The sequence below is a fragment of the Rhynchophorus ferrugineus genome, unplaced genomic scaffold (genome assembly GCF_030347505.1).
Source record: "Rhynchophorus ferrugineus isolate W39M unplaced genomic scaffold, kcgeb_rfMv2 rfM3, whole genome shotgun sequence".
Taxonomy (NCBI): Eukaryota; Metazoa; Arthropoda; class Insecta; order Coleoptera; family Curculionidae; genus Rhynchophorus; species Rhynchophorus ferrugineus.
The window spans coordinates 17,710,234-17,722,848 of NW_027472582.1; the positions used below are offsets into that span (position 1 = coordinate 17,710,234).

At 30.7% G+C, this 12,615-nt stretch overlaps 1 protein-coding gene across 7 annotated transcripts in view; it reads left to right on the top strand.

Annotated features, from left to right (window-relative positions):
- The first annotated feature begins 241 nt into the window (after positions 1 to 241).
- Positions 242 to 12,615, top strand: part of Cngl (Cyclic nucleotide-gated ion channel-like) — a 444,433-nt gene continuing 432,059 nt past the window's right edge. For 4 of the 7 annotated variants that reach the window (XM_076400450.1, XM_076400451.1, XM_076400456.1 and 1 more), the window contains exon 1: positions 243 to 515. In XM_076400450.1, coding sequence (XP_076256565.1) covers positions 366 to 515 — 150 coding nt within the window. In that variant the 5' untranslated portion in view covers positions 243 to 365. Of the gene's footprint in view, positions 516 to 12,615 lie in introns of all 7 variants that reach the window. The other 3 variants (XM_076400452.1, XM_076400454.1, XM_076400453.1) reach the window with 2 other exon arrangements.

A 12,615-nucleotide genomic window follows, 5' to 3' on the forward strand; every position in this document is an offset into this window, starting at 1 on the left:
TCCCATAAAATAATTTCAATTTTAGGTAGATAATGATTTGATTATTCAGTAAATGAAGCGGTTGTTCTTCGAGGCTGGCGTTTGTAGATGTTATCGATAAATCGAGCCAGAACAACGCTCTTACTAGTACGTGTGCATTTTATGTTCCAGAATTCGCATTTAACGTTGATATGCTGATACCCATACACATCATCCGGTTCCACAACGCTCGCTCGTCTACCCAGCATGCCTGACAGACTATTCTCGAACAAACCGTCCGTTACCGTAACCGATTCTATCTCGGCGACTTAACGGCAAAGAACTAAATCAAACGCCGGGTTGTGACACCGTAATTGAGCTCGCGTAAAACATAAAATGTCGGGAAAATGAAGCTGAGCGTGTCGGCTTATCGCGCACACGCTTCTGCGCACAAGAAAATCTTGGACACTTCTTATAATCAGTATTATGGATCGACTAGTGCGTCGCATCTTCACGCCAGCTCATCCGGATCATCAGGTGGCAATTCTGGATTTCAGGTATGCATTATTATTTCTTCTTAATTCAAAAGTTCCGGTAATGCATGGTTAAATATACAAATTGGAAAATGATTTAGATATATTACATCTTACATTAGATACGTCTTAGATATGATCTTAGTATAAATTACTTTATTACTATTATTCTATTGTATTTGCATCAATTTGCCAGCAAGGCGAGTACGGAATAAATTATATTGAACTAGACCACTTAGCTGAAGTTAAGATTAACACATATACACTACACAAGTTCGTGTAGTTTGATTGGTCTCAATATTATGATTTCCTGTGCGTTAAATTTGGTAATCTAATTTCATGTTTTAATGCCAATGGATATTAGGACTTCATAAACCTATTTGATATCGAGTTCACTGTGCAGTTCTTTATTGATTAAATAACAATATGAAGAACATTGTTCTGCTAACGAGGGATTACTAGTCGGCTATATATATATATATATATATATATATATATTATATTTGTATATAATAAGTCCAAGTATGCGTTATTATTGATTGAAAATCTTATTGGTCAATCATCAGGTCAAGTTGGGAGTATATTCCGACTATCATTTGTTTAATTTTGAGTATGATCTTACTTTTTTGTCTAACGTGATATTTTTAATTTAAATTACCATTGAGATGAATGCCGAGCTGATTCTGCTTGAGGATCTGAGACCTCCTCAAGTGATATAATTAGGCTTTTATCTTTTCATCGTAACGCAAACTTAACATGAAGAGATTGGAGTTAGTAAGTTGTATTTTAAGCCCCTAGTCCATTTGTAGATCTTGCCACTTGTAGTCTTTTTTTTAGCTCTAGGCAGATATATGTGTTTTGTTCTAAGATGCAAGTGATTATATTATTGGCCATTTATTATTAGGACATTATCATTACATTACTCAAAAACAAACGTTATTTATATATCACATTGATCAAGTTGTGGGTTATTTATATTTGGCGTGTCTTTAATAATTTTGTTTTATAAAATTATATCAAGAACTTTTTATTTCAAGGATCATCCGTAAATATTTAATCGGATTTAAAACTAGAACAGAATTTAATATTAACTCTTTGTTCGATAGTCATATATTGAATGCAATAAAGTGCTCAATGGGAATTGATAATCGGTGAATAATTAAGAAAAACTTATATATATTATGAAAACTATTTATTTTTATATTTTTATGTGTAAAAAAACTATTTATTTTACCGAAAGAAGAGAAGGTAGTAAATGGCAATCCTGTCGGACCAATCTTATTTTTACAAACGGGACCTATATGATACAAATATATGACCTATTACATCACGCTATCAGACACCAAACCTATTATTTAGAATGAACATATAAACATATAAATTATTGTCCTTAATTTACGAGAACTAACAGAATTTTTGGATTTGGGGAGAGTAATTTCATTTATTTAGAATCCAATAACAGATTTATCCGATTCCAAATTTTTGATTAGTGTGTGGAGATTGGTGATTAGTGTAGGGGTTACGGAATGGTGCAAAAATGTATTTGTATGTTGGTTTATTTCTAATAATACTATTAAGGGGACTTTTGTAATTATTTTCATTTCAAACGGCTTTCAAATTTCGATGAATGATTTCCTGGCATGTCCGCAAATTCGTTACGGACTTGAGCTGGGTTCATGCCCAATAATGTCTGTTATTCTGCATATTCGTAGATTTTTTATTTGTTTTAAGGAGTTGTAGTTGCAAAAATGGATTTACTGTTAACATAATTTTATTTAAAAATCTATGCCATTGTTTTAAACTATCGTTGAAATCTATGGATTCCATCGTAGTAATAGGTTTTCCATGCCAGTTGCCTAAACTTGATGCAACCGTTTTCCACCAAAGAATATGTTCGTTGTGCACACATATTTTTGAATCCTAAAACTTGCTCACTGTGCTATGTGAATTAATATATCCATTAGTGTATTTTCAATGTGTCATTTTCTCCATAGCTCCATAGTTCTAAATGAAAAGGCGATTTTATTTTTAGAAATCTTGTAATGTAACGTTTTAAGAAAACAATATTATTTTTATTCTGAATTTTGTTTTATTTAATACAATTTTATACTACCTTAAAAAAAACGGCAAAATTATGTTTCTTAAGACAAAACTTAATAAAATATTTAGTAGTTATTCTCTTGAGATTGAGAGTATTTTAGTGAGTCCGGACGTGTTGCAAAAAAGATTCAATGGAGTAAAATAAAAACATGGAATTTTTTAGACACTGTTATTTAGGGAAATTTTAAATGAATTGTAATTTCTTGTCCAACATATCCCTGTATTTACTTATTACTAAATTCCTTTACAAAAGGTAGTTCTAGAATATCATTTTACAGAACATATCTTTAATTGAAATTTATGTAAACTTGTTATATAGTAACTAATTTGAGGAATATTTTGTTTCGGATATAGCAGTAACTGAATTTTTAAATAGTGATCTTCAATACTACATTTTAGCTAAAGTAAAAATATCAAGAGCTACTAGATCTTTAACACATCTAAAAATTACGCAAAATTTTTGTCCAACGGTGTTATATTTTTATTATTGAATTATTTTTTGAATATTTTAAATTAAAACTTGCATTTAAAAATGTTGTTTTCAAATTCAGTTAATTATGAATTGGTTGTTGATAGATGCATAGATGTTGATGGTTGAAAGAAGGATTTGTGTTTGGTATTTATGTCCAGTTTCATTTTATTAGATAACTTATATTAAATAACTTTTTATCAGTTACAAATTAGAACTGCGAAATAAAATATTTTTTGTGAGAAATATTGCAGGAAATGTTGTTCATTTCAAGGAAAAGTTTAATAATTAAAGGCTTCTTTTAATCAAGTATTTATGGCGTATATATTACATCTATAAAATTGTATAAATACTGGTTTCGAGAGAAGTAACAAACTTTTGGTTACTAGAAAGCTATGAGAAATTAGAATTAAAACAATACGTTATGTCATTATGCAGTTACACAAAGAAATCCAACAACAATATGATCCAAAGTTATTAAAACATAGCTCTTTATAGGAGTTCTGATTGTGTGATCATAAAAACGTCAAAAACCCTTTGAAATAATATAGTTAAACTATGTGTGAAGACCGCTCTGTATTTTAAATTTATGTGGAGTGCATTAGTGGGAATACATCCATCGAACACTAATTAAGTTTGGGTCAGAAATTTTAAATTTGGACAATATTTAGAAAAACTATAAATTAAAAAAATACAGATTGATTGCAGTGCGTTAGTTGAATGTTGAAAAAATTAGAATTAGTATTAGAATGGCCTCCTAGATCGACCATTAATTTAATCCCAACTTTTATGAGTTCACACCCATTATAATTCAACCAACGATAAGTTATTTTCATATATTTCACTTTCATATATTCTATCACTTTCATATATCATCCAAGCGAAAATAATTGGGCTAGAAGCAATAAAGAGAAGGCCGACATTTTCTCAAAACACTTAAAAAATGTTTTAAAACCTTTCCAGTCTCAGCATAAAGCAATACATAAAGATGACGAAAATAAAATTACTAGCTTTCTGGATTCGGCATTTCAAATGGACTTACCGCACGAGAAATTAACGGTCAAAAAGTTAAACAAACAATAATGAGAGTAATTAATATTAAAATAGTTCCTGGTTATGACTTAATTACTGGTAAAATTTTAAAAGAACTATTAGAAAAGAGTATGAAAGTATTAACATTAATATTTAATGCTATGCTACGAATTAATTACTTCTCTAGTATCTGGAAATTAGCTAAAATACTAATGATTCCTAAACTAGGAAAAATACCAGAAGATGTGACCTCCTACCGGCCTATAAGTTTATTACCGATAATCTCCAAACTTTTCGAGCTAAACTATATAATAGAAAAACGAAAAATTATTCCAGAACATTAGTTTGGATTTCGCAATAAGCATAGGACTATAGAATAAGTGCATAGACTTGAAAACAAAATAAACACTGACCTAAATACCAAAAGATATTGTTCGGCTGCTTTTCTGGATACATCTCAGGCTTTTGACAAAGTACGGCATACGGGCTTGCAGGTTAAACTAAGGAAACTTCTCCCTCATCCGGACTATCAGTTACTAAATTCGTATCTCACTGATAGACATTTTATTGTAAATCAAGGCGATGAACATACCGAATTAAATCCCATATATTCAAGAGTTCCGCAAGGTAGTGTACTGGGTCCAGTACAATACCTTGTCCAGTACACAAAAATAACTACTGTGGCAACATACGCAGACGACACAGCAATCTTGGCATCCAGTGAAGATCCGGTCACAGCATCAATAAACCTACAAACCTACCTGGATCAAATACAATTATGGTTGAAGACATGGCGCATTAAAGTCAATGAAACAAAATCCACCCATGTAACGTTTACCCTGCGTAGAAGAACATGTTCACCACTGAATACCAATCATCGTCAACTCCCCCAAGCAGAGCAAGTTAAATATCTTGGTATGCACTTAGATCGACGCCTAACCTGGAAGAAGCACATACTCTATAAACGAAAACAACTTCGACTAAAGTGTTGCGTGCCATTGTTGATGCTTCGTACTATATTTCAAATAAAGTGATACAACGCGATATTCCTGTAGAACCTATAACGAGTGTAATTCAAGATGTTTGTGTGAAGTACTTGGAAAGAGTGTCAGTGCATCCCAATGTACTCTCTAATCAGCTAAATATGCAACGTGATAGTGAAGTGCGTAGACTAAAACGTTTAACACCACCTGATCTGATTACTGGACGTATATAAACTTTACAATAAGCTTTAGAATAAGACTAATTAATTAAGATAATATTTTATACAGAAGATGGCTTAATGAAGTGATTTTCTGCATGCCATGTAAATATAATATAGACATAATAAATACTTATTGCCTATAGAGCAGATTGTGGAATCACAAAGAGTAAAATATATATATATATATATATATATATATATATATATATATATATATATCATCCTCATAATTAATTGTAATTTGACATTCAATATCATACCTACATTTAGCTCGTTTAGTTTTATCTATAATTCTTTGGTCTAACCTATTAATTTATCGTTAGCTACTTCATCGTCTTTTATATATATACTATGTTTACTATATATATTGACAAACTTTGAATGATTTAAAATATTAAGTATACAAAAAATCCTTTAAAATTAATTCGTAGCTTTAATATAGATCAGTGAATATTTATTGTAAAACCTAAAGTGTGTATTGTAAACCAAGTAGTGTTATATTTATATACCGATTTTATCAATTGTAAAAATCCAAATTCATGAAAATGCCTGGCGACCGTAAATATACATTAATGCCTATCTAATCAAAGTTCCATGTTTGGTAAACAATAGCCAACCAATGTATTATTAAAGGGTCATTAACTGCAAACGTTGGCAGGAGAGTACGAGAAGGGTCCACGGAGTATTATAGTTAGTATTAAACAAAATTATAGTTTAAAATCAATTATGAAAGTCCAATCTTTGTAAAGTGTGTAATCGAGAACTGGAACATTGTTGGGAAAGTTTGGAGAATAAATACGGGGCTTATTAGTTTTGATTTCCAGTTTCTGTTTATAGTTTAGGTTCTGGAAGGGTCCTGTTACGAATTTCGGGGAAATGTGAAACGGAGTTAATTTTATTGGGCTTCCCTTTTCTTTCCTCTATGCTTATGAAAAATGTAAGCAAAATTAATTAACAACAAATAATGATCTCCTAAGAGGTTCAGTTTATGTTAAAGACCGTTAAGATGTTATTCAGTTATGCCTTCATATTATGGTACAAGTATTGTATAATAAAAGAATATTTCACCGTTCTTCAAAATTCAAAAATTGCCCCCACTTACTTATCTATTTGTATAAATTCTTATAATGTGTTTCATCATATGTTTTGTTCTTAAATTATTTAATAAAATTACCTAGTTTTGAACATTATAGCAATGGCAGTTAAAATATGTCTACTTTTTGTTTATTATTGTAGCTTTACATGAGTTTTATGCATTATGATTTTAAAATTTTCTATATCATTCATGATTCCGATATTTTAGTATATTATGACTTATTTAGACTGTTTTTAACGGGAAATATGCGTAGTATATGCGAGTTTAATGGAAGATAATTATCAAAAGTACCATATATTTTGTCAAATAGTTTGACAAAGTAAATGGAGACAAAAGCGGTTCGATACTCAAGATTACTGTAAGAGCGCTAACCAGTAAGTTAGGTAATAAAATACTACATTGTAGTTTTACCGTTCATCACTTTTTAACATTGTACTAAGTTCAATACATCAATCTAATAAAGACAACAAAATTGTTAAGTACTTTTTCAGTTAAGTGTGCGATAGCGTGAATATAGTAAAATTATAGTGTATTTTGTAGCAAATTGGTTTGTTTTATTATATATTGATGATACAAATTAATTTCTATAGGGGAATTACTTGGGTGATATTTTTTTCAAGTTATGTGAGAGTGCTTTGTCTTGAAATTAAGGTTGTCTTTTTTCTTCTTTAAACTTCTTTCTTCTCAAATTTTTGTTGTTGTTTAACTAGTTTGTCATTAAATTGCAAATAACATTTCTGTTGTCCCCGAAAAAAATTGATAAAGTCCTTCTAATTAGTTTAAATATTCAGTATGAGTGTATTTATGCATTATATCTGCTGCTTTCTGAAACATAAAATTTAATCTAAAATCTTACTAACACTACTCAATCTTATTATATAAATAATATAAATTAATTTTAAAGGATTTACAGCAGTTGATGTTACTGTGTATTAAATCATATCGGGTACATTTCCAACCAACCTCATGTTAAAGCCTCACGAAGCGGGAAAATTTTATTTTCAGTGCGTTGAAAGGGTCTCTATTTGTACTGAGTAAAGCATATTTATAAAAAGGCGGTTAAAAGTTATCAAATGCCGTGTGAAGCTTATGGCAACAATGCTCCATCGATTTCAACATGTCAATATTGGTTTCAACATTTTAAGAGTGGCTATTTTGACTCCCAATCTTAAGGCCATTCTGGACAGAAAAAGGAACTAGCAGGCAATGATTTAAGGCATTATTCGATGATGATTCGTGTAAAAAGTTAGAGGAATAGGTAGAATTGTTGGGAGTAACAAAAGAAATCATTTCAAGTAGCTGAACAGCGCTTGACTTCCTACGAAGATATCAAAAAATTAACCCATTTGTGGATAGCCTGAACATGCATGCCGTAAATTGGTTGCAACATGGGAAAATTGGTGGTTATCGATGGGTAATACTTTGAATAATACTCATTGTACCGATTTCTCACAATAGAGCTTCAAATTAAAAAAAACCTTTAAAACTAATTTATTTTCCAATCGATCTGATATAATTTCAAGAAAATGTTGAGTATGAAACATTTATTTTTACCTCTTGTTTGCTTTTAATGGTGAAACTAATTTACGTTTTATAGTTATCTGTACTTTAGAAAAAAATTATTCCAAATGTAGAAACGTTTATTTGACAAATTATTTCTTATAACTCATTCAGTAACGTAACATTTTGTAACGATAGTAATCAAGTCAGATTATAACGTTCTAAAGCCATATTTTACACGACGGGCTTTATGTAATTGATAATATTGAACAGTCATCTGTCTATAAAACCAACCGAAATTCGGGACTTAAAGGGATGTTTGATATTACCCTAACATAATAACGGTCTAGTTATTTCAATAACCATCAAGCCTAAACAATATTGATCTTTTCACCTTAACCTCACGATTATCCAATGCCAATAAAGTATGAAATCTTTATTAGGCACACGCTGAGAAATGTCGATAATCGCCATTTTTCGTCCACATACTTTATTACCTTTTTCAATTCCATATACAGTGGAATAAATTTAAATTTAAATTGGAATTCAGACCCCGGGCAAAATATGTTTTCCCATGCTCATAAAATCCTCCTCATGTGAAGTATCTTTTTATGTGTGCAATATATTTTTAAACATCTTTCTTATATAAACTTTCTCATATGTGATAAGTAACGAAACGTTTAGAATTTAGAAACAAAAAGCTTAATATATAATATTATATAAATATATAAAATAAATAAAATTAATTTAAAACTATTTTATAATATCGCCTTTGATGATCTTCTATATAACACTATTTTTTCTACCAAATTTCCATGGTAAACCTTGTATAGAATGGCAGAAAAAAATCAATTGAAAAGTCTCCGACCTTCCATAGTAAAACACATTTTTATTATTCAATATTTTATATATATATATGTTACCACCTGCAAAAAAATATTGGGAAAGGATTTGATTGGTTCTTAAACAGTTTACGCACAGACGTGTTCTCATGATGTTGTGGTGTCATGTGACATCCTTGACGACCGTTGACGTCATATTTTATTGACCAATAGAATTTAACCTTTTAAACAGTCGTCTCTTCTTTCCTTTGAATAAAATAGTTATTTCAAAGTAAATTAACATTTTTATTCTAAAACCTTTCTTCATTAGGCCTCTTTTAAAGTCATCCAAGTAACCGGAATCAAATTAATTATCAAGAAAAGAAGATAAGTTAACGTTAGATTAGTAAATGTTCTGCAGTTTCACGAAGCATTCTTTGGTGTGTTTAAGTGCAGTTTGGACAGAAGTATCGCAGCTGAAGTTGTAAGGTCACACACAAAATGGCTTGAAAGTACTATTCCGCCTTTCCACTAATTCTCTAATGAAACAAATCTCTCATGTTTCCCTGTTAATATTCTAATTACTTTATTATACCAATAATATATCACACATCTCATAATTATTTGTAACATGTTATTCTGTAGACCGTTCGATATTGTACAACGAAAAGATATAAAATGTAATGTTTTGAAAAATATATCTGTTTAAAGTACTATGATGTTGTTGACATAAGAGAATCTTGCACAAAGACCTTTGCACTGTACTATATTAAAATCTTGGCAGAGTTGCTTGATGCAGTGTTGCATGCGACACTACTTTGCTTTTATATAATTAATCTTATCTTGTTGGCTTTCATAGCCAGTCATGTAAAAATAGCACACAATGTCATACGCACAAAACACCTAAACACATGTCACATAATATAAACAAAGATATTTAATTAATATTTTCTAATAAACTTGTTGAGTTGATACTACCAAATATCCAGCTACAATATAATGATTTGGATACATAGCCAAATTAAATATCTTTAAATAAGTTAATCCCTTAAAATTAATGTTACGTTGATAATAATCTTGTTAATGGCAATACATTTTGACACTTTTTAAATTGTAATTGATTTGCTCTAAAATATTTTTGCAGTGTGGTTACATATACCATTTTGATATAATTTTTACAATCATTATCCATTTGTGGATAACTAGATGAAAAATAGGTTAACTTTCTGAAAAAAAAAAGAAATGTATATATATATATATATATATATATATATATATATGTATGTATATGAATTTTCATATATATGAATCTGAGCAAACCTTCATACATTAAACATGTTTAATCCAGATAATCAGTTTTCTGTAAATTCCGTTACGCAACACGTTTTAGATTGAAGACGGATTTAACGATGTAATTTTGATAACTTCACAAAAACTTGCTGAACGTACTCTTCCCTAAGCCATACACACCGAAAACAACGTTTAATAAATACACGAAAATAAATAACAAATACACCATATAAATAAAATGAACCAATCAAGTGCCCTTCACGGCTCTTGATGATTCAAATGAACCAATAAGATAGATCGAAAAGGCGATTGCAGCGTCATCTGGATATTGGACCCTGCTGTATACCCTGTGATATAATGATTACGCTAGAAAACCATGAACTAAAAGTGTCTTGCAAAATATTTATAATATTAATAGTTTATGGCTAGTGGGCTTTGAGCACTTTCAATTTACCTTAGGTAACCTTATAGTTTGAACTGTGATATTTTTGCTAGAACTTTACTTAACTACGTGCCTCGAGTACTGTACAATGCCTCGAGTAACTGTGGAATGACTGTCAATTAAACGTCAACTTGTCTTTTTTTTTTGATAAGTAAGTTGACCTCGGTTTAATGGGCTGCAAAATTTAAAAAATGTCCGAACAGGAGAAATTACCGACGGACTCCTCGGATTTCTACAAGAGATTGATTTTCTCCATAGAATCTAGCCTATGCTAAGTTTAGAGTTACTGATCAAATAACCATTACAACTTCGGTGTGAGTGCTGATGTGTCCTATCTGGATGGGGCCTCTACTTCGTTATGGTTGTGTAATTGCAATTTATTATTTTATATATACACTTTGCCACAAAAAAAAAGAGGAATCATACCGACTTCACCAATTATTAACGTATAGGATTTAAAAACAAAAAAAACATTTAATTTATTTTAAAACTATCTTATTTTAAACGAGATAACTGGCGATTTATCGAACCGTCGGACCAGACAACATGCCGTGTTGTGCTTGTTTAATATGAATAAAAGTGTATTAAATGTTGGTATTAAATATAGGGTAAAAAAGGGGAAAAACTGGGTCGGAAATTAGTATCCGCTCGTGGATACGAACACATGTATAATTCAGACGATATATGTCGAAAATGCGGGAAAAAAGTTTTGGAACAAATTTGTGCGAATGCCTACGACAACCGCCACCGAAAGGTCACACAACTGAAATTTGTTGGGATACCATCAAGGAGAGAAATGTCGACGATAGGATCCCGTGGGGATGTTTTTAGCTGTTTGGTAAATTCCATTAATCAACTTAACCACCTTAATTGGGTGCGAAAACCTTAAATAAGGGTTTATTAAAATATTGGAGGGTTACTTAATTAACGATATTCCGCTGAATACAGAAACATGTTGCTTAATCAGTATAATGAACTTCTATTATGACGGGGCTAAACAATTCTTCCGTCTAGCGTTCGGTAAGCCGTCCTTTCCAAATATATATCGCTACAGATTGCGATTTGATTCCGGTTAAAATTAAGCAGCAACAAATTATAATCATAAATTATGATTTCTATCTTGATTATGTATTTTGCGTTGGTAATTTACTAATTACGAGGAATGTTTTTAAGGTGTGCATAAAAGAATTTTCGTTGTCTAGTTAAATGGAACAGAAAATGAAAAGAAGTTTCAAATCTTCTATATATATGAGAATGAATTGCTGTTCGTTAGTCTCGCTAAAACTTGATAACGTCTGGACCGATTAGAGTTAATTTTGGTTTTGATATATTTGTGGAAGTTTAGGGAAGGTACATATGGTAAGACAATATGGATTAATTGTGAGTAAAATAGTAGAAAAAAGTTTTTTTCCCATGGAAAGGGTCACGGTCACTGTCATCAATAATTTCCGGCCTTTTCCTTTAATTTAATTTCCGGCCTTTTTTATTTAATTTTCCTTTATTAACTAACATAAGTATGGGCTGCAAAATTTTAAAAATGCCCGAACAGGTGAAAATACCGACAGACTCCTCGGATTTCTACGAGAGATTGATTTTCTCCATAGAATCTAGCCTATGCTTAGTTTAGTGTTACTGATCAAATAACCATTACAACTTCGGTGTGAGTGCTGATGTGTTCTGTCTGGATGGGGCCTCTACTTCGTTATGGTTGTGTAATTGCAATTTATTATTTTATATATACACTTTGCGACAAAAAAAGAGAAATCATACTGACTTCACCAATTATTAACGTATAGGATTTAAAAACAAAAAAACATTTAATTAGCTTAGCTTCAGGTTTAAGTTTGAGGATATCTATTCGGAATTGACTGATTGATTTATTGAAATTATTGGTTTAGAATCCCCGAACACGTTAATATCCTTGTCAACGCTGTCTAAGAAATGTTAACGAAAACTGAGAGGCTAAAATCTCCTGTCTTTTCGCGTTCAAACGAACCCCAAAACAATAAAGCAACAATCCAATTATAATAATAACGCTTATAGTTATTTTTTAAAATTTTATTTTTATATAGGTAATTAAAGCACCTTGTTGAATTTTATTTATGAAGTGAAGGCCACGAGGAAGCGACAACGTAAGTGAAATTGCAAACATCAGTAAACAATATTAACG